This window comes from Rhea pennata, chromosome 10 (genome assembly GCF_028389875.1).
Source record: "Rhea pennata isolate bPtePen1 chromosome 10, bPtePen1.pri, whole genome shotgun sequence".
NCBI lineage: Eukaryota > Metazoa > Chordata > Aves > Rheiformes > Rheidae > Rhea > Rhea pennata.
The window spans coordinates 22,336,580-22,356,365 of NC_084672.1; the positions used below are offsets into that span (position 1 = coordinate 22,336,580).

At 55.7% G+C, this 19,786-nt stretch overlaps 1 protein-coding gene across 1 annotated transcript; it reads left to right on the plus strand.

The window, feature by feature from the left end:
• Window positions 1-550: 550 nt before the first annotated feature.
• STRA6 (signaling receptor and transporter of retinol STRA6) lies at window positions 551-16,208 on the plus strand. Its single transcript, XM_062583913.1, has 17 exons — window positions 551-675; window positions 4,933-5,011; window positions 5,402-5,487; window positions 5,717-5,856; window positions 6,365-6,531; window positions 6,756-6,881; window positions 7,856-7,923; window positions 8,189-8,265; window positions 9,109-9,170; window positions 9,341-9,524; window positions 11,059-11,134; window positions 11,337-11,470; window positions 13,416-13,533; window positions 13,801-13,902; window positions 14,800-14,963; window positions 15,623-15,760; window positions 16,030-16,208. The coding sequence occupies exons 1-17, from the start codon at window positions 551-553 to the stop codon at window positions 16,206-16,208; spliced, it is 2,025 nt and encodes a 674-aa protein (XP_062439897.1).
• The last annotated feature ends 3,578 nt before the right edge of the window (window positions 16,209-19,786 follow it).

Below are 19,786 nucleotides of genomic sequence, written 5' to 3' on the forward strand. Positions count from 1 at the left end.
AAAACTTGACCCTTGCACTGTTTTTCAAGTGGTTCACGTAAATACTGTTAAACAACCCAAACAAAGGCTCCAATTCTATCAGCATCCCATGGCGGGGAGGGAGAGCCCGGGGCCCAATGAGGTTTATCCGGAGCGCTCAAATTATGTGCGTGCGCGTGCGGGGGTTTTGCTCGTTCCTTCTCTCTCGCAGTTCAGATAAAGGCTGGGTCCTCCGTGGCGGCTATTTGGAGTTTGAAAGCCGCCCCCGCCACCTCCTCCGCGCGCCCTCCTGCCTCCTCCTCCGCTTTCCCCCCGCTGCGGGGAGGGATGTAAAGCGGCGAGGGAGAGAAAAGGGCAGAGGAGCGGGAGTGACCCAGAAGATAAAGTCTTGGCTGCTCTTCTGGGTTTTGCCTTCCCAAGGGCCCGCGGAACGTGCTCGCAGGGTACCTGGGCCGCCTGGGCGTAGGTGTGGGGGGTTCCCCCCTATAGCCCTTGAGGAGCGAGGAGCTTTCTGCCTCCAATTCTCTTTTCTGGTCTTTCTCTGCCCGGCGGAGGTAGGAAGAAGTAGTTCATGGCAGCCAACGGCTCTCTGGACGTGCACAGCTCCCTGCTGGAGAATGGCTTTGCCGGCACCGACGACCTCGTTTCGGACTGGTACATCTACGAAACCGCGGAGCCGGCCGCGCCGCAGGACGAGTAAGTGTCGAGCCCCCGGGGCGCGTGTCCCCGCCACCCCCTTTCGCCGCTCGGGGGCTGCTGCGTCCCCTCTCCCCGCCGCAGCGTCTCCCAGGCAGCTCAGCCGGGGTTTAGTCTCCTGAAACGAGTCACCAAGACAGGAGCTTTGCCGTTCGCCTCCGGCAATTTGTGCGACCAGCTTTGGTGCCTCAGTTTCCCCCCATCCAAGGCACGACCAGCCCCGCGGGACCTCTGGCAGCAGCAGTGCTTCGGTCCGTGTCGTGCTGTTAGTCAGAGCGAAGCTGCTCCGCTCGGTTTCTCCCGGGGCTGGCAGACCCGGCGAGCAGCGGATGGGTAAGGAAGCGCTAGTCGTCTTCCTGGCTCCCTTTCTGCATCTTCCGCATGTAAAGCTGACCGGCTGAAACACGTGGCAGCGTGTCGCAGGCCACCCCGGCCGGTGGCGTTGACCTGGACCCTTCTGCAACGCCGGCACGGAGAGGGGGAAAGGGCATTGCCTGTCAGCCCCTGGTGCCCTCCGGCTTTGCGCGACGGCATGAGCTGCTGCTGCCGCGGGTAGTGCAGAGCCTGGGGCAAGCTTCCCTGACCCTCTTGTCGCAGCCGATGGCCAGAACTTGTTGCATGAGCAGTGCTGTCAGCCCAGGGCCAGTTGTGCTGAGCTGGTCGCTCTGTGCTTGCAGCCTGGACTGAGGTTTTTGCCTCAAGGAGGTGACAAGCAAACCCTTGATGCCTGAAGAGCCGGGTGGCTCTGATGGAGGCTCCAAATTTGGAGCCATCGCAGAGGCTTGTGGTTCCTCCGTGGGTCTGGAGATGGATCGCATTGCCGGCTCCTGCTCGGGAAAGGGCTGAGCTCCTCTTTGGCTGTCTGATTTTGGTGGCTCTGAAGCCTCCAAAAGCTTTAACTTGAAGAAAAGTTTATTCTGGCTCTCTGTGTTTCTGCATTTGAAGTGATAAGTGCAGCTGGAGGAATAATCTGGACTTTTGGATACTCTTGTAGGTTTTTGCAGGGGCCTAAATGAATTGGCAGCACACACCGATCTGCTTAGAGAGGCAGGCTGAAACTCCAGCCCGTGGCATTGGGACTGTGTTCCTGAATTGCACAGGGACTTTGTGGCAAAAAAGTCGGCATCTTTGGGCTCACGGGACAGTTTGTCCAATTCCTTCCTCTCACCATATTGCTATATCAGTGGGTCTAGTAAGACTTTTCTCATTCCGTACGTAGAGATCTGCCGTGCTCCTAAGAGCAACGTCGCTTTCGTCTGGCTGGGCACAGGCTTGCTGGGACAGAGGTATTTCAGGAGAGCATTTGCAGGCCCCTCCAAGCCACCAGCCCTGGCATTGCTGTGTTGGGGGTCATCCTGTGGAAGACTGAAGACTCCGTGCTCCTAGTCCCACAGCTGAGAGCGCTTCAAGAAGGCAAGCAAAACAGTTAGACCACACAACAGAAAAGGGAAACTGAGGCACAGAACAGAGGGGCAATTTATTGAAGGCATCCTGCAAGGCCGGTGATAGAGCTAGAAGCCACAGGTCATGGTGCCCATCTATTAGCACCTATTGTCCTTCTGTTGACTTAGCTTCCTGTGGGTGGCTTTCACACTCTTCAATCAGCTGATATCTGAGCGAGGACAGAGTTGATCTTAGTGGTGACCTGCCCAGCTATTACCAAAATTCCTAGCTCTTAATCTGTGTTGTGAAATGACTTTTGAAATCTCCTTGCCTAGCCCAGGTGAGCACTCCTTGGTGAGCAGCTTGGGAAGGGCTGCTCCCCTCCATGGCCAACACCACAGATAAGAACCTTTGGGGTGCTTGCAGGTGAGAACAGTTGTTGGCTCCTCCTGGCCTCCTCTGCTGCAGCAAGCCATGGAGGGCGTATGGATGAGAAAAGCACGTGGTGCAGGTTCGTGTGTCCTCCTGACAGCCTGGCTTACCACAGTGCCTGGGGCTGTACTTTCCATGCAGGTCCTGTCCTGTAAGGTGATAAGCTTAAACCCAGCTTGAGCAAGGGCTCCAATCGGTGCTTCTGCCTAAGGAGCTGGATCTCAGAGCTCAGGGGGGCAGGGAAAACGAAGCCAGCAAAGACACTGAATCTGGTGTCATTGTACAGTTCCAGAAATGGCAAAAGAAGTGTTCAGTTGGCTGAACACTCAGACCTGCCTAGAGAATTTGATGCTGAAGCCCTGCCGAAACTGAACTGTGCTTTGGAGCTGGGGCGTGCCTGCACGCCCGGACCACAGTACTAGCAAATGAAAACACATCATGAGGTTGTTTCTTCCATAAAACTCAAGACTGTGCTGCTGTAAAGGGCTCTTTGGGAGCACTGGTTCCTGCTTGACCACCCTGGATCCCCTGGCCCTGCTGCTCCAGCTCGCCCTGGGCTGCACTCTGCTATCTGGCTCTGCGAGCTGAGTTTGAAGGAAGCCAGGTCACTCCGGTTGCAGGTACTGGGCTTTCCTGCCTTTCTTCCTCTTTTTGTTACTTCTTTCCTAGGAGAGTAGGAGAATGAATCTGTCTCTCTTAAACGGAGACCAGGAGGCTGCTGGGGAGTTCCCATGTTGACCCTATCCTGGTACATCACAGGGCTGGTGCTACTTTATTTCCTCCAGGTTTGCTCAGGCCCGGCTAGGTACTGATCACTCGAGGTGTGAGGTGGGCACGGATGTGCTCGGAAGGGGCCCAGCGATCCTGAGCTGGGACCCCCATGCGTCTCTTCTCTGCAGACGCTCTCTGTGTTCCCATCAGTTCCAGCCCCCTTGTCCAGGGTGTGGTGGTCTGCCCTGTGCGAGCAGGGCCCCAAAAAGCTTCCCTCTCAAATCAGCCTGTGCTGCTCGCTAGTGGGAGTCTCCAGCCATGTCCCTTGCCACCAAGGTGCCACCAAACCCTTGCCCTCCGTCTCTCAGTGTGGCAGGGACCTGCCTCCCGTTGTTCAGCCCGTCCTGCCCCTGCACCGGGCTCTGCGTGGTATGGGAGCCCACCAGCACGAGGGGTTAGAGGGCTTGCAGGGCGCACTGCCCCGTCGCCCAGGAGGAGCAGGGATCTGCGGTACTGCCGCACTGCGGCCCTGTGCCCACCCCAGCTCTCAGTGCTTAACGAAGGTGAGCAGGCATATTTATGCCTGGCCTTGGGTGAAGGAGGAGGCCTGCAGCAAAGCTGAGATTAGGGGACATAATTAAGGCTAGAGAGCAAATAAATAAAGTGAGGCTTGGAACGCCTGTCTGCTCGGCTGGCCTTGGCCACCCCGGGGGATGCTGGCCCGGCACGCACCTACCCTCGGCAAACGGTGCCTCATCCTGCACCCTCATCCCGCAGCACTGGAGCTCTGCCGGGTGCACAGAGCCCTGGACTGGCCTTCCCCCCTCTCGTGGGAGAGGTGATGCGCTTGGGTGGAAACACCCCACAAGGCGTGTTCAGCCCACCTCATTCCTAGCTGCCATTTAATAAGCATAGTGCTTTAGGAGGCCTTAATGGCATAACAGTGAGCAACAATGAGAATTGCCCATGGGAGGCTGTTTTGCAGGCTGGGTGTCTTGAAAAAGTGGGGACAAAACAGCTACAGCTGCCAAGAAGGTAAGGGATGGCTGCTGCTTCAGTTGCTGGTCCCCTGGTCAGCCTCTGTGTCCTCCTGCAGTGCCTGCGTGCAGGGCTGCTCAGAGCCCAGGGATCGGCTCTGAGCCATTCCCAGATGTTATCACTCTAACCTCATCGTAAAAGCTGTCCCATGACGGTGACTTCATCTCTTCCCCCATCCACGGCTGCTCAGCTCTGCTCTTGGTTCTCAATGTCAAACCTCAGGCTCTTCTGCTGCAACATCAGGCATGTGTGGACCTGGAGAATTACCCAATAAAAATGTTTTTTGAGACTTGGCAGTCTCTGCTTATCATTGCTGAGTCAAAAAGTGGATCTTTAGGGCCCTTCTAATCTTGGCATGAAAATCCAAGCCAGCCATCTCTCCAGTCTTCCTTGTCCTTCCTTTGGAATTGCCTTGGAACACCGCCTTTCCCCACAAAACCCTATGTGAAGACTTCCCTCCACCCGAATGCTCTGTGGCCGGCAGGGTTTGGCTCATGCTGTGTGGATTTCCCTTGGATGACTAATGCACTTGCATCCCAGTTGCACTGGAAGATTTTTTTTTCCCCTGAAGCCTGCGGAGCAGCTAATGAACCACTCCATGGTGCGGAGTCAGAAGCCATGGCTTGGCTTCCTGAGTCTTTGCTCTTTCCTTGTGGGATTAAATGTGACCATGCATCTTTATTTTCTTTCTAGCATTTTCCCCAGTGTTATCCCAGACTGTGACCCCACCGTTTCTCCTAGACTCTATCACACCTGTATGGCACCCATCTCTGTAAGTACCTGTACTGCCACACCAGGGTAACGGGTTGTCTGCCCCAGTACCACAGATACTATCCCCGAGCTGAGATGCAGTCATGCATCTACTAGAAAACAGCAGTAACCTGCCACTTCCATTTCTGTATAGATGCAAATATTGGTGCAGAATGTCAGTCTGGGTTCTTCAGTTGTGTTCAAACAAGGTTCACGATGGGAAGTTCTCAAGGATTGAGTCCTGACTATTCCTGCTTCAGGGATGGCTGGGTTTAGGGTGCTGGTTGGAGATGATGTCTCAGAACAGGCCCCTGTCCCACAGCAGCGTGTCTGGGCTCCTCACCAAGAACATTTCCCCCCCCCCCCCAATTTATTTGTTGCTCCCTTGATCTGATTTCCCCTTTTCTGGCAGCTGGCTGTGCTCATTGGCTTGTCCTTGCTGGTGAAACGCAAGCGTCTCCACCCAAACTGCTGGAATGGCATCCCGGGATTGCTGAGGTACCCAGCCCCTCAGCCCTGCTGCGGTATCCAGTTTGAGGGTCTCAACCTCGAGGGTCCTAGCCTCAGCCTCCCTCTGTCACCAGGTCTTGGTGTCCTGCAGCAAAAGGGTGGTGGGGTGTGGAGGTGCAGCCCCCAGCTGGTATGGGATAAAGCAACTCTGGCGTGGCGGGGTCACCTCCACCATGGAGTCTTATTGCCACGCTAACCCCCCGCCCCCTTTTTGCAGCCCAGCCAATTTTCTGGAGGAGGAGGGCAACCGAGGGCTGGTGGCTGCAGTGTTTGGCATCCTGTTTTCCTTCCTCTGCGTGCTGGTGCTGGACAGTGACCCCCTGCCTCTCATCTCCAACTCATCCCAGCACAACCGTGGTAAGGGCGAGCACCATCCCGGAATTGTAGGATTGGCCCTAAAGTAAGGTGGACACCACCTTCCTACCAACGCCGGGTGAGGCAGCCCTTCTCTGAAAGTGCTGGCTTGAAGTGGGAAGGCCAGCAGGGCTGGGTGGGCTGAGCTATATATGCAGCAAACTCCGCAGTGAGCTGGCTCAGACGTGCTAGCAGCATCACAGGGTGGAGGCCAAACCCATCCAGGGACGGCAGGAGCAAGGTCCTCCTTGCTGCCCCAGGCACCAGCAACAGCTAGAGCTGTGGCTGAAGCTACCGCAGCCCTGGGCTGGCTGCTGGACCTGGAGGAGGAGGCAGCGCAGTCATAAGCAACGTCCTTGCACTAGCTTGGCCCACCAGGGTCCAGCTTTGGATGGCATCTTCCACTGCTCTGCGCAACCTGCGCACGTTCACCCCAATCCATCCTGAGAGCGCTTCCTTCTTTTCCTTGCCTGTTTTGTTTTCCCTTCTCTTTTCCCATGCTCCCGTCTAGAGTACTGGAAGATCCTGGCTTTGCTCTATTACCCTGCCTTCTACTACCCGCTGGTTGCTTGTGCCACGGTCAGGCATAGAGCTGGCTACCTTGTGGGCTGCCTGCTCTCCTGGTGCCACTGCGTGGTCCATATCTGGCAGAAGGTGGATTGCCCACAGTCGCCTAAGGTACGTGTCCCCCTCCCTGGGCACTCCCTGTGGCCCGCAAGGAGGTGGGAGGCTGTGGCTGGTGGGATCCAAGTCTTGGGGGGCACTCTTCATCTCTTGCCCCGAGGACACGCTGAAAGGAGGCAGAAGTGGCGTTAAGGTATGCCATGCGCACGCGTGGCCCTGCTCAGGGCTAGACCCCTAGGCCTGGAGGTCTCACATGTAATAGGTCATCTTCTCCTCAGGTATACAGGTACTACTCTGTGCTCTCTTACGTCCCTATTATCCTCTGTCTCGTGGTTTTAAGTCTTTGGTACCCAGCCCTGCTGATCCGGAGCTTCACTGGGCAGGAGGAGTCCTTGGAGAAGGAGGTAAAACCCTCTGACACCCGCATAGATCCATGTGCTGTGTGGGGTGGGTGGTAGCATGAGGAACCCCCTTGGTAGTCCCTCATCGCCTGCGTGGTTTTGGGAGCGGTGGTGCTGGTTCACGGAGCTCTCCTGCTCAACTGCCTGGGGATTGAAGAAGTTCCCCTGTCCCCGTCCCTCAGCTCTCCTGCCCTCTGGCTGTCCCCGTGGGCCCTCTGATGGCAAGGGAACGAGCAGTTTGCAGCTCTGTTTATCTTACTGGATTTGAAGAGAGTGAAAATCCATCTTTGGAGTAAACTCCTTAGCGCAAGAGGCTTAGGCATCAATGCGTCCCATTGAGGCCGGGACTGGGGGAGCGTTGTTTTCCCAGCAGGTTGGAGGTGGGCAGTGATAATCCGGAGGCCTTTCGGAAACGCCGGGCTTTGAGAGAAGGGGGGGAGGAGAAACCCACTTCAAAACAGCTGTCGGCCCGAGTGTGGCCTGAAGTGACCCCCAGGCGTTTGCGCTAAGCTGGCTGGTGGAAACGAGCTTTTTCAGGCTTTGCTCTCTGGCTGAGGTGTCATACTGGTGACGCTGGGTTCGGGCTTTGTGGTTTATGGGAATAAGGCAGGTTTTTTTTCCCCACCTTCCGGGCACTGGAGGATTTGCTACTGGCACAACTAAAACAGATTTGCCAGGTGAACTAGGGCTTGGTTAACATCCCCGGGGAGCCGTGGCCTACACCAGGCACGGAGGGTGCCCCCGGGGCGTTGTGCTGGGGAGGGACCGGACCGGGACAGCAGTGCAAGGGGCTGGCTGCCGGCTGAGGTGGAGATGCGCCGTCGTCGGCAGCTTGGCACCAGCTCCCTGGCCCCAGGAGGGGCGGAGGGGAAGCAGCATCCAAAATGGGGAGGGGGGGTGCTCCCAAAGGCAGGGTCACCTCTCCCTGCTGAGCGTCCCGTGCTCAAATGAGGCAACTTACTGCTGCTTTCCTTAAGGTTACAGAGAGAGGCTATTACAAGAAGTACCTCAAGGCTCTCTTGTCCAAACGATCTCAGCAGGGCAGGTAAGGAGAGCCGCTTCCTGCTGGATGCCTGGGGAGGGGGCTGGCGAAGCACCAGTCGCTGCACCGCGCGCGCAAAGGCAGGGCTTTGCATCCCCAGCGCGCGCCTGGAGCGCGCCCTCCGCACCATCTATCCCTGCCTGGCCGCCTCTCGGGCGCCTGCCGTCCGCAGCGGGGATAGGCTGTCCCCCCGGCACCCCCGTCCCCCAACCCCTGCAAGACACGCTAAGACATGCTTTTCACCTTCTCCTTGCTCTTCCTCCCCCAGTTCCACGAAGATAGAAGAGAGCTGCTTATCAAGGGTCCAGGCGTACCTATGCTCATACGTCTACGCTCCCCGGGAAGGTAGGGTATGGGCATGCCCGGGACGCGCTCTGCGTTGGAGAAGCAGCTCGGCGAACAGTCTGCCTCCCCCAGGGGAGAGCAAATGCCTCTCTTGGCTCTCTCGCTAAAGCATCTGTGCCACGACAGCTGCCGCCCGGGACACGTGCGACGCCTCGGCTCGCACAAACTGTTGCGGCTTGGGGTGGAGAGACAGAGCAGGGTGGTGCCAGGAGTTTCCTCCTGTCCTAGTCCCCCTCCCGCTCCCCAACAAGCTGCGGAGCCCATCGGGACAAGGGAGGAGCTCAGCGCCAGGGCTCCTGCCTCCTCCTGCGCCTTCCCTGCTTGGCCAGGATGGGGGAGATGCTGAGGTTCAGGGATGGGTTTAGGTAATGGTGCAGCTGCTGCTTGCTAACATTGTAAGTTAGTAAAATCTCCAGTAGCGGAGTACTGGGAAATCGCTCATCGCGCTCTCTACGTTGCAGAAGCAGGGGCTCTCTAGGGAGGTGGCACCCGAGGGTTGCGGCTCTGCACCCGGCAGCAGCCGATTGCTGGGACGCCTTGCCGCAGGGTGCTGTGGGCTCGCAGCGTGCGATGGAGTTGTGGGAAGGGAGGATACACCAACAGAAGGGAAATGCAGCCAGCCTCTGGGTAAAGAAAGCACTTCTGGCTCCTGGGCCATAAATCCCTGGAGGCTCTGAGAGTATTGGAGGAAACATCAGCCAGTATCTGGCCACCCTGTTGTAGCCCTCTTTCCTGGGTGTTTGCTTCGGCTGCTGGGACGGACAGACCTGCCGCTCGCTCTAGGGCTGTGGCTCCCCACCTCCAATCCCAGAGCGTGGCTTCTCCGTAATTCTGCATTCGCAGGTTTCCGGATCCCGCTGAAACTCGTCCTCTCCATAACCACGTCCGTGATCGCTGTGTACCAGGTGACTCCACAGCAGTACGCTAACGCAGGGCAGAGCTCCACTGGTGGTGGAGCTTCATGGCTCTCCATTGTCCTCTTCCCTCCGTGGGGTGGAGGATGGAAAGCATCTCTGGCCCATGCAAGGGGGCAGGTGCTTTCTCAGCATACCACTCACTTGGATGTCCCTCACAGGTAGCCCTGCTGCTCCTTGTGGCTGTTGTCCCCACCATTCAGATCGTGCGAGCGGGAATGACCAAGGACGTGGTCATACTGCTGGTTCAGTTTGGCCTGGTGCCCTCGGAGAATCCTGGCGGGGTCCCAGGTGACATGGAGACAGAGCTCAACACTGTCAAGTACTACCTGTGGTCGCTGGAAGGTGGGTGGCTCTGTTCACGTTAGCCCTGCTTGGTGCTGTCCCCAGCCTCAATCCAGGGTCTGGTAGCCTCCTCCGGTCCAAACAGCACTGCAAGCTCCCTTTCTGCTCCCTTCCCAAATAACGTATCCCCACCGTGTTGCTCGTCCAATTCAAGGCAGCCCATTTGTTTTGGTGACTCTAGGTGTGCTCCTCGCAAGCCTTTTACCTGCGCCGTGCCTTGATTTCCCCACCCCTACAACCTGCACTCGCTTTTCTCCTGGAGGAGTCGTGGAGAGATGTATCGGGGCCTGGGGATGCCTGGCGAGCAGAGGGGGCTGGAGCGCTGCCTTGGGAACAGGCTGAATTTCTCGCAGCCTCCCTGGCTGAGCAAAATGGGATGCACTTCCCGACCCCTCACAGGTGGCATTTGAAGGCTGGGGAGTTTAAAAAAAAATAAAATAATAATAATAAAAAAACAGCTGCCTCCGCACAAACCTGGGCCACGAAGACATGAAAGGCGAATGCACGAGTCTGGTCGCGTGCCAGGCATCTCCGAGCGGCTGTTGAGTGCCAAGGGAAGGGAGAGCCAGTAATCCTGGGCTGCAGCTGCTGTTGCTCAGGCGGGCTTTGATATGTGCTGGAATTGAGCAGATGGCACCTTGTCTCCCCGGCTCCAAAGCCCTGGTGTGAAGCCGCGATGGGGGATGAGATAACTGAAAGCCCTGGACAGGGATGGGGCACGGGGCTGTTGGGGAGACCACTCTGCCCCAATGGCTTTGCCCTTGGGTCCAGCCAGCCGAGGAGGCCTTTCTACAGCCCTTCTCAACTCAGTCTCTTGCATCCTTTTTACTGGCTTTGTTTTCCTGATGTCTCCACTGCTCTTGCCGTGTTTCCTCCTTCCCCTTCCTGCTTGCTTTCCCCCTGCATCCCCTTTTCTAGGAGCATTTTTCCAGGTTCTTTCCTTTGCACGGCCTATGACGTCTTGCTCAGTCACGTTTCTGATGCTGAGCTATCCAGGCTGCCTGCGTCTTTCCCTGAGCCTGTCTCACCAGTGCTGGCAATGTTACCCACAGGAGATGGAGAAGGGTCTCCCCACGGTGCGACAGGTTTAGGGAGGGAAACTGAGGCATGGTGCAGATGCAAGTCAAGCTTAAGGGTTTGTCCATGCAAGGCTCCTGGATGGTGCACACGGCTTTTGAGCTACTTTTCTAAACGAGCCTGGCAATTCCCATGAAACGAAGCATGCCCTGGGGCCGAGCAGTGTTCGCCGTGGGGCAGAGAGGCCAGCGCAGCCCAGGCTGGGCTCCAAGTGGGGTGGACACAACACTCAGTTCACAGGACAGGGATCACTCCTGTCCCAGGGCAGACACAGGCTGGGGTATCTGGGGCAGACCAAGGTTCTGCTCTGTCCTACTGTGATTGTAAAGTGGAGGAGGCAAACAGCAGCTCACCGTAGAGGCAAGGGCCCCAAATAACACGAGCTGGCACCAGCTTGCCCTTACCTCCCTCGAGTCACCCTGCTCTGATGGGGGCTGTCTTCCCCTGCTCCATGCAGTGTGTTACATCTGCTCCCTGGTGCTCTGCTGCCTGCTGACGTTTGCCATGCTGATGAGGACCCTGGTGATGCACAGGTAAGGGACCAGCCGCGTTCCTGGCTTCCCACATCCCTCCTCCATCGCCCCAGTTGGGCAGCTGTGGAAGAGGGTGTGGGATTGCTGTTTTTTCCCTGCTCCTGCTTCCCCTCCTCGCTCCTACACCCTTATCTCCCTGTGGCCGGCGGGCTCCCTGGCACCGAGCTTGGGTGCAGCTGGCCTTCGGTTTCCCTCCCTGCAGGAACAACCTGAAGGCTTTGTACCAAGGGGCTGTGCTGGATGTCTTCTACAAAGCCCACATCCTGCGCCCTTCTCGACAAGCCGTCGTCTGCTGGATGGGCTTCGCCAGCTTCCAGACTGCTTTTGCCTGCCTGGGTAAATGCACAATTTTCCTGAACCCCTTTCTGCCCCGTGGTCCTTGCTTGTAGCTACTGTCCCATGGGACAGGCTTGATGCCAGTCACCAGAGTCAGTCCTGATTATACAGTGCCGCAGAGCCAAAGTTTGCCCGTGTGTTCTGCTCTGAAGTCAAGCACCATCCTGCTTTCCAGCCCTATCCCCTGGGTTGTCTTTGTGCTCCCTGAGGCCCTGTGTGGAGGGTGTTTGAGGGAGAGCAGCGGTCCCCATGCTGGGATGACCAGAGGAGGCAGCAATGGCAGCAGGTTAAGGCATGGCAGCAGTGGGTGAGAAGGGATAGCTCAGAGGGCTTTTGCTTCTCTTTCCCCAAACACAATCTGGTGTTCTGCAGGGAAAACCATGCTGAACACCAAATGGTTGGGAGGGGGAGAAAAAAGTCGTTTTGGCTCAAGCCCAAACACTTTGATTTGAGAAGCTGTCATGGTGTCTTGTGGAAAGGATTGTCTGTCTCCTCCGGTCTCAGGCTTTATGTGCCAAGCCGTCCCTTGCTACATAGTGCCTCCCTCTTAAGCCTGGCCCAGTGTCTCCCTAGTCCTGGAAGGAGGTGGCCAGACCATGTAAGGCTGCAAAAAATAAGAGATTTGAATCCTCTCCATGCTCACTCCGGTAAGGTTTGGACGTATTTTAGAGCTTCTGTACCCAATGGTGTTAGGAACATAGGGATATCCCTCTTTGCTGTGATTTATGTGCAATTCCAGACCGTACCAGCATTCCAGGGCCAGCAAGGGGCATTTTGCCCTTGCCTGTATAGGAAAGTCAGGCTGAGGGGTCTGGAGAGGTGACTGCTGAAGGACAGGGGACCACCAGCTCTGCTGGTGACTGCCACTCCTAAAAGGGCACCTGTTTTGCAGGCCAGTTGCAGAGATCGGTGTGAAGGTAGGAGCTGGTGTACACCATTCTCCTGGCAGCTTATTGCACGCCTTTGCCAGCAAGGAGCAGCTTTTCTTTTTTTCCACCCTGTATTTGGGTTTCCCTGCCAAAGCTGGCCCATCTTGCTTGCAGCGTCTTCCAGCCAGATGCTGTGAATCTGAATCCTGTTTAAAACTCTATTTTTCAAGTCATTATAGTAAAGCACTTGAGCTGAATGAATGAGCCATGTGCTGCCTGGCCTCCAACTGCTCCCATCTTAGATCAGGCAAAATGAACTAGAGTCACTGCTGATCTGGTGTGATTTATGATTAGAAATCACAGCTCAGGCTGATTTTTATGATGAGAAATCGTTGTTGCAGCCCCCAGAGATGGTTCCTCTCTGTGGAGATAATGCAGTGCATGATAAGAAAGACAGAACTTGTAATTAAATCCAGCGCAAAGCATTGTATTTGGAGGGGGGAGGCAGGTAAGGATCTTGCAGGCTTTTTATGGGATTAAAATGAAAGACATGCTTAAAAATGAACACAGAGAGTAAGAACAATAAGAACAAGGTGAGGAGATGACTTCTGTCCTTTTGCAAGGCTGCTTGGGGACACCGAGCTGGTTGTAAACAAGTTGCTCAGCCATCACGTGATTGCCTGGTCTTGTCCCTGCACCCTGAGAAAGTGGAGGCTCGTAGTTCTGTGGCTTCCAGGGCTCCAGGAAGCACTTTCGGCCTTAATTTGGGTTTTTCTGCATAGTGCAGCCCCAAAAATCAGGCAGGTTTGTCCAAGCAGCCTCTGTGGGTTTGGTATGGAACTGGAAAGCAGGGTTGATGAACCTAAGTGATTTGGCAGTGCAAATCCTACTGTAAATCCAACAGGACTTGCCATCTCCAGTCACCTTCAGTCTGAACTGTTCTGGAGCCAGAGGGAGGAAGAGGGCCTCTGCAGAAGAGCCGTAACTCTGGCCATTTTATGCTCTATACATGATGGTTTTGTCCACTTCTCCTTCCCTCCCTGCATAGTGACTTCCCTCTTGTATCTCCCTCAAAGGTCTTTTCATCCAGCAAGTGATTTTCTTCATCTGCTCGGTGGCTTTTACCTTCTTCTTTGTTATCCCACTCCAAACTGGCACAAACATGTACTTCTTCAAAATCCTTCAGAACATGTGGTGAGTGTTCATCAGTCCTCAGAGGAGAGGCTGGAGGAGTGGGAGACTGTTCTGCGGGCATCTTTCCCGGTGCAGGAACCCCAGGCAGACATCCTGTCAATGAATGAGCCATAAAGTGATCTACCTCTCCTGAGTTTTGGGATACTCTGTTAAGAGAAGAGTTTATCTTGGGCTCCTTCTGCTCTGCTGGACACTTCTGATGTCTGGGGTGGTGTTTTCTGCCTGGGACCCTTCCAGTTTCCAACTCGCCTCTTCCCTCCCTGCCAGGCCCTTTTGGCTGACCCTGGTTGTTGCTGTGATCATGCAAAATCTGGCAGCTCACTACCAATTCCTGGAGCAACATCCTCTACGGAAGGAGCTGACGAACAGGTATGGGGATGTGGGAGTCTTCTGGTAAGCTAAGGGGCAGCACTGCCCCCTTCTGAGGCCCAGGACCCAGGGAACCTTGTGGTGGGTTTAAATGCGGCTCCAGCATCTTGGTTTCCTCTTTGCCTTGTCTGTTCTGAGAGACATGGATGGGAGACAGCCTGTGGGTTTAGGGGTTTTTTAGCGGCTTTGCTCCCAGAGAGGATTCTTTGGTGGCTCTAGGTAAGGCTGTGGTCCATATGTAGCCTTGTTCTCGCTGGAGTGGAGTTTGCAGGATCTCTGTCTTCTGCTCCACCACCTCTGTCTACAAACCTTAGAGAAGCCTTATAGCCCACAGGATTGCAGTCTGATCAGTTCAGAAGTTACTAAGAAGTTAACTTGCTCGAGCATGGCATGATTGCTTAAGCTGTTTCCTTTTACTGAAGATCAGAGGGAGAAATCGAGCTAAGTGTCCTGCTTTACCTAGCCCAGGGCACTTCCAGTGCCTCCCATGACTTGCCTAGCATTGCACGAAGGTTGCTCTAAGCTCACTTGGTCTCCGTAGGAGTTGGTCTGGCATGTACCCTCTATTGCAAGCCCCCAGGGTCATTCTGTGGCTGATATTTAAGCCATTGAGGAGAAATTTACTGATTCTATGATTCTATGAAATAGAGACCATGTGTGTGCTGGAGGCCAAGCCTCCAAGTTTTCCCTGCTACCCTATACTGCCCCTTCTCTGAAAGCCCAGAAGGATGTTCACTTCTTTCATGAGATGGAGACACCCCAAACAGAGTGCCTGTCAGGCAGGGAGGAAAGGTGGGAGGCTTGTTCTGGTGTGAGGCTCCTCTGCCAGGGGAGGGCTGTGTTCCTTGGCCACCAGGAGTTTGTGTTCCTCCCTTATTCCTTCTTTTTTATCTACAGACGAGCCCTCTATATAGTCACCTACTTACTCTTCCCCATTAATGTTCTGGTGGGTGTCCTGGCTGGGCTCTGGAGGATGATCATCTCTGCCCTTTATAATGCCATCCACTTCTGCCAGCTGGACATCAGCCTCCTGAACCGCAATGTGGAGACTTTTGACCCAGGTAAGGGCTGGACTCCAGCCCCATCAGGTCAGACTGCCCTGAACCTGGAGCCAGCATGTGAGGCATTTCTACAGCACCTCCTCAAGCTCATGGGTTCGTCTCCTGCCACCAAGCTCTCACGGAGCACAGCACAGGGGTGCCCATGTCAACTGGAGCCAGCAGGGCCTGTGAATGAGGGACACCTCCAGCCCTCAGGCTCTGTGTTTGGAAGGAGGCAGGGCAGCAGGAGCAAATGGATTCTCCCGATGCTTATTTGGTCCTGCTTCTCCATCTCCAAGGGCAGGTGATCCCCAGAGCATTGGCCCTACTGGGGTCCCCTGCACCTGGGCCTCCCCAATGCTCAGCAGCATGTGGAGTGGCAGGACCCTGCTCCCACACATGGAGGGCAGCAGATGCACCAGGTCAGCAGGGGGAGAGAGCTCAGCCCTTCCTCTGCTTTTGCTGCTGGGGCTTTGGGAGTGGAGCCAGCCTTTTTGCAGATCTATAGGCCTGGAGCATCTCTGCCAATGGCAGAGGTGGTGCTGGGGAAATAACCTTCCACTTTATTCAAGGGGAGGAGGGAGGAGAGAAGCATTAAGTGGGGCAGGGGTAATGTGGTCCATGCTTATGGGTAATTCTGGTCCCGCTAAATGCATTTACTGTGGGTTGTATTCCCCCAGGCTACCACGCTTACTGCCACTATCTGAAAATCGAGGTCAGCCAGTCGCACCCAGTGGTGAAAGCCTTTTGCTTGTTGCTCCTGCAGTTATCGAGGCCTGAGGGGCAGCCGGGGCTTAGGCCCAGCAATGTAGAAGAAGGTAAGCTCTCGTGTCCTCCAGCTGGGGAGAGGCTGTGTTATGATAGAAGGCTGTGGCTCTGGTGGCCCCCTCCACTCGTCCTATTTTCACACTGCCTCCTGTGCCTGGTGTGTGATGAGTCTCTGTCCCAGGGCTGGGTCTTGCAGTGAGTGGACACGTACCCCTCAGCAGGACAGGGCTCATCTGCTTTAACCAAGGAACAAAAGGCATCTGGGCATCCCCAGCGAGGGGAGCTGAGATGTTCTTGCCCCCTTCCCTCTCCTGCCCAGGCATCCAGCTGATGCAGACCAAGAAGGCACCGTCGAGCAGAGCCAAGTTCAAGCAGAGCCGAGCCCGGTGGTGGCTGGCCTACACACTCCTCAACAACCCATCGCTGATGGCCTGTCGGAAAACTGCCCTCTCTGACCCCACAGTCAATGGTACCCAGCTCAGCTCCCCCAAACCCTGACCTCTAGAGAAGCCCTTTGCCTTTTCTCTGCCTCCTATGCACACTCTCATCGCACTCCCATCTCCCATTGACTCTCCTGCTGCACTGGCAGGAGTTAGAACACCTCAGCCTTCTGCCCTTGCCAGCACTCACTGGTCTGGCTTTTAGCTCTAGATCCGTGCTGAACCACTCCCAGGACCGAGGTGATGACGTAGCCAAAGCAAATGGTCACCTCCACACCTGACTGGAGAATGGTGAGGTTGATGAGCGAAGTTAAACCTTTCAGGAGGCTTGGAAAGAGCCTCTTAGAAATCACTTCTGAAATGAGCCCACCAGTTCTCAGCAGTTGCCCATTCTTGATGTGACTTGGCAGGCACTGAGTGTCCGACACCAGGGCTGAAAAGGCAATAAGGAAAGAGATAGGGTGTACATGGAGGGACTCCTAACCAAACTGAGCACGAGGAGCTATCTGTATCTCCAGCTTTCCCTAGAGCCTCCCCTTTAAGGTTTGATCCTGGCCCTCCTTGGGCACTGTGTGCAGCCTAAGGACTTTTTCCAGTTTTTGTGAAGGCTGAAATGTCGGTCTCCACCTGCTCTGCTCTGTGCTATGAGGCCGCAGAGCCATTTTTTTCATCTTCCCATAACTTTAGTTCTCTAGTTTGTTCTAAACCGGAATGTTTTTTCCTCTCACCTCTCCATGCTTCTGATTGCTGCCCCTTATTTTGTTTAAAGTGAGAGGTTCCCTGGGACAAGCAAGCCTCTGAGTGAACAGAGCTAGAATCAGTAGAACAATTCTTAAATCTCACTTGGGTGTGCCAAGCTGGAGGAGAATAATAAAGAATATACCTCATTCCTACCACTCGGAGTGTGCTTGGTCTCTTGGCAGTTCCCGAAGGCATGCCTGAAGGCGAGGGCAAGCTGGATTTGAGGAGACCTGGTAGGAGGGGCACAGGAGGATGCACAGGCTTGTCATAGTCATGTTGGTGGGTGGTGGCTGGGGCCGTCCGGGGCACTGCTTGCTCTGAGCCTGCTGAGGGGTAGCCTTGCAATAGATCTGCTTGACCTAGGGATGATAGGACCGAATCTGTGGTCCCTCCTGCCTTAGCGAAGGGGGCATTTTAAAGCAAAGATGGTCTGTTTTCCCATTGAAACAACTTTGGCCCCTAAACCACAGCTCTGTGGAATGAAACGGGATGTTTTGTGGCCAAAGGGCCTAACGTGGGTGTCCAGGCTATCGCTCTAGGGCTGAATCACCCCTTCCCATGGTGCGTCCTTTGAAACTGAATTCTGCCTTTGGTGGCTGGGAGGACATCTGGCTTCAGCTAAACAATTGCAGGCACCTGGCAGCTCTCCTGGTAAGTCGTACTAGCGGCTAATTACTCTCTACTTTAACACGACCTCCAGTGCCTCGGCTCGGCGGGGCTAAAACAAGTGTCTGCGTGACACGGCAGCTACCTTGCTCTTCCCAGCGCGGAGCAGGGCTGCTGTGCTGCCCGCCCCACACCCCGGCGATCACCTTGCAGATGCACAGAGCTGCCTTTTGCGACGTCAGGTTTTGGCAACGTTTGGTTAGTCTGGAAATATGCTACAATTGCCACCAAATGAACAAACTTCTTTTTAAGACAGCGGGAGCCCAAGGAGTAATTCCTGCTGGTTTCCTACAGTCAGGCTTTGCAGGGTGGGGTGTACGGGTTTGCACGCCTATTTAAGGAGCTTGAGAGAGCCAGGTCACCCTGGAAATGCTATCGAGGACAGCTGGGCATCCTGCGGGTGTCGGGCAACGGGAGGGTGAGTGTCAGTGGCCGCTGCACTGGGAGGCAGGTCGTGCAGAGCGTGGAGGAGCTCGCCCCAAGGCGAGGGCCCGGCGATGGCCAACACTGTGCCTTTCCCCTGCTCAGCTGGCTCTTCAGCACAGCTACGTTACTTAAAGCACATCGCTGGCCTCTGAGCTGCTAGGACTTTGAGGAAGGCCTTGGTAATGCCTGAAATCTTGTGCAGCTCTGGGCCATGGGTGGAGCTGGATTTCTGCATCTGTTTACACAGCAGCGCGGCCTTCCCTGCGGCAGCTCTCCGGAGCCGTCTTGGCAGGCACCGGGCTGGGCTGAGGTGAGGGATGGACAGTACAAACCATCCCGGCTTCACCAGCAAACTCGATGGGGCCGTGAGGCGGTTGGTCTCGGGGGCTGGTGCTACCTGGTTTCTGCACGGTGGTGTCCAGCGCCTCCAGCTCTGCGGTGAATTGGGACAGCAGTGCCAGGTACGGGATTACTAGGTGCGCCTAAAACGAGAGGTGCTTAGTATTGCTAATAACCTGCCATAAGAGCTACCAGTAAACACAGAAGCTTGGCAAGCTTGGAGCCATTTACCTTTCTGGAGGTGAAATAGCCACGTGCTTTGGTAAAGCAAGGGGTAGCGGTGCTGGGCGCAAGCGACTCTGCGGGGTCTGCTTGCGCCGGGGCCGGCGGGGTTTGGCGCTGCTTGGCAGGCAGCTGGCTGTGCTCGGCTCCAGCCCCTTTGCAAGGGGGTCCTGGCTGTCTCCAGCACTGGCGTGTCCTCTGCAGGTGGTTACCGGGCAGAAAGGGCCACATCTGACTGCTTTCAGAAAGATTTTTGTTGGCAAAGTTGATGATTTGGCAGCGTCGTCATGGGGCCAGAAGACTTTCTAGCATAGCTTACGGCTGTTGCGAGCCCAACCCCCTCTTTATGTTTGTATCCTCGACTCCAAAACAGAGCTGACGTTGCAGGGGTAAGTGCCCGTACGTACCTTTTCCTAGGCAGGCCGGGAGGGGAGGGCACTGGTTTAAGTAACATTGAGGCGACTGCAGGATGAGCTAGTCTGCAAGTCTGGAAAGGCTGTGATTTGAAAATTTTAAAAGTTCTCTGAAACAGACTTGAAACTCTCTTCCTGGCATTTAGCCTCTCAGCACTTGTGTTTGGGCTGGGATTTCTTTTTTTCACCCTTTCTGCCTGTAATGGGAAAAATATGCGTCCGCCCGTTCGCATCAAAGGCCTTTCCTATGAGGAAGTGCTAGCTGTCTCCAGGCTGAGCCCTCTCCTCTGCGAGAGACCGCAGGAAGGCAGGAGACCTCGGTGCACGCTCGTAACGGCGACCCGCTCCCGCAGGAAACGCTGCGGGGAGGCGGGTGAGGGACAGCTCGAGCCCGTGCAGAGTTTGCCGGCTCTGCCTTCCCCTCCCCACGCAGGCTGCGGAGAGCCTGGCTGGGGGGGACTCCGTGCCCTCCTCCACGGCCGTCCTGGGGGGATGCTACAGCGCAGGCTGGATCTGAGGAGGGTTTCAGGTGAGGTGGAGGAAAAAGGGCTACTGCATCCCCTTCCCTTTGCTACCCAGCCCTTAATAGTCATGTGCAAGCCTGGGCTGTAGTGGGGAAGGCAGGTGTAAGTTATAGCTACAGCTCATGAGGGGCTATGGACAGGGGCTTCCTCCCTCCTGTGCCCCCCTAGGACTAAGCAAAGAGGGGTCGGGGGGGTCAAGAACCCACCCCACCTGAAGCAAAGGGGGTCTGTGGGGAGGTCTCTGGTACCCTGGCTAGCGGTGGGTGCAGGGAGCTTGGGGGCAGCACAGAGGCAGCTTGCACCAG

What these genes read in the sequence shown, in the direction of transcription:
- STRA6 (XM_062583913.1), top strand. Translation starts at nt 551, where the DNA reads ATGGCAGCCAACGGCTCTCTGGACGTGCACAGCTCCCTGCTGGAGAAT. An exon ending in GGCATCCCGGGATTGCTGAG is followed by an intron (nt 5,488 to 5,716) that starts GTACCCAGCCCC and finishes CCCTTTTTGCAG; the next exon opens with CCCAGCCAATTTTCTGGAGG. An exon ending in GCCCAGCAATGTAGAAGAAG is followed by an intron (nt 15,761 to 16,029) that starts GTAAGCTCTCGT and finishes TCTCCTGCCCAG; the next exon opens with GCATCCAGCTGATGCAGACC.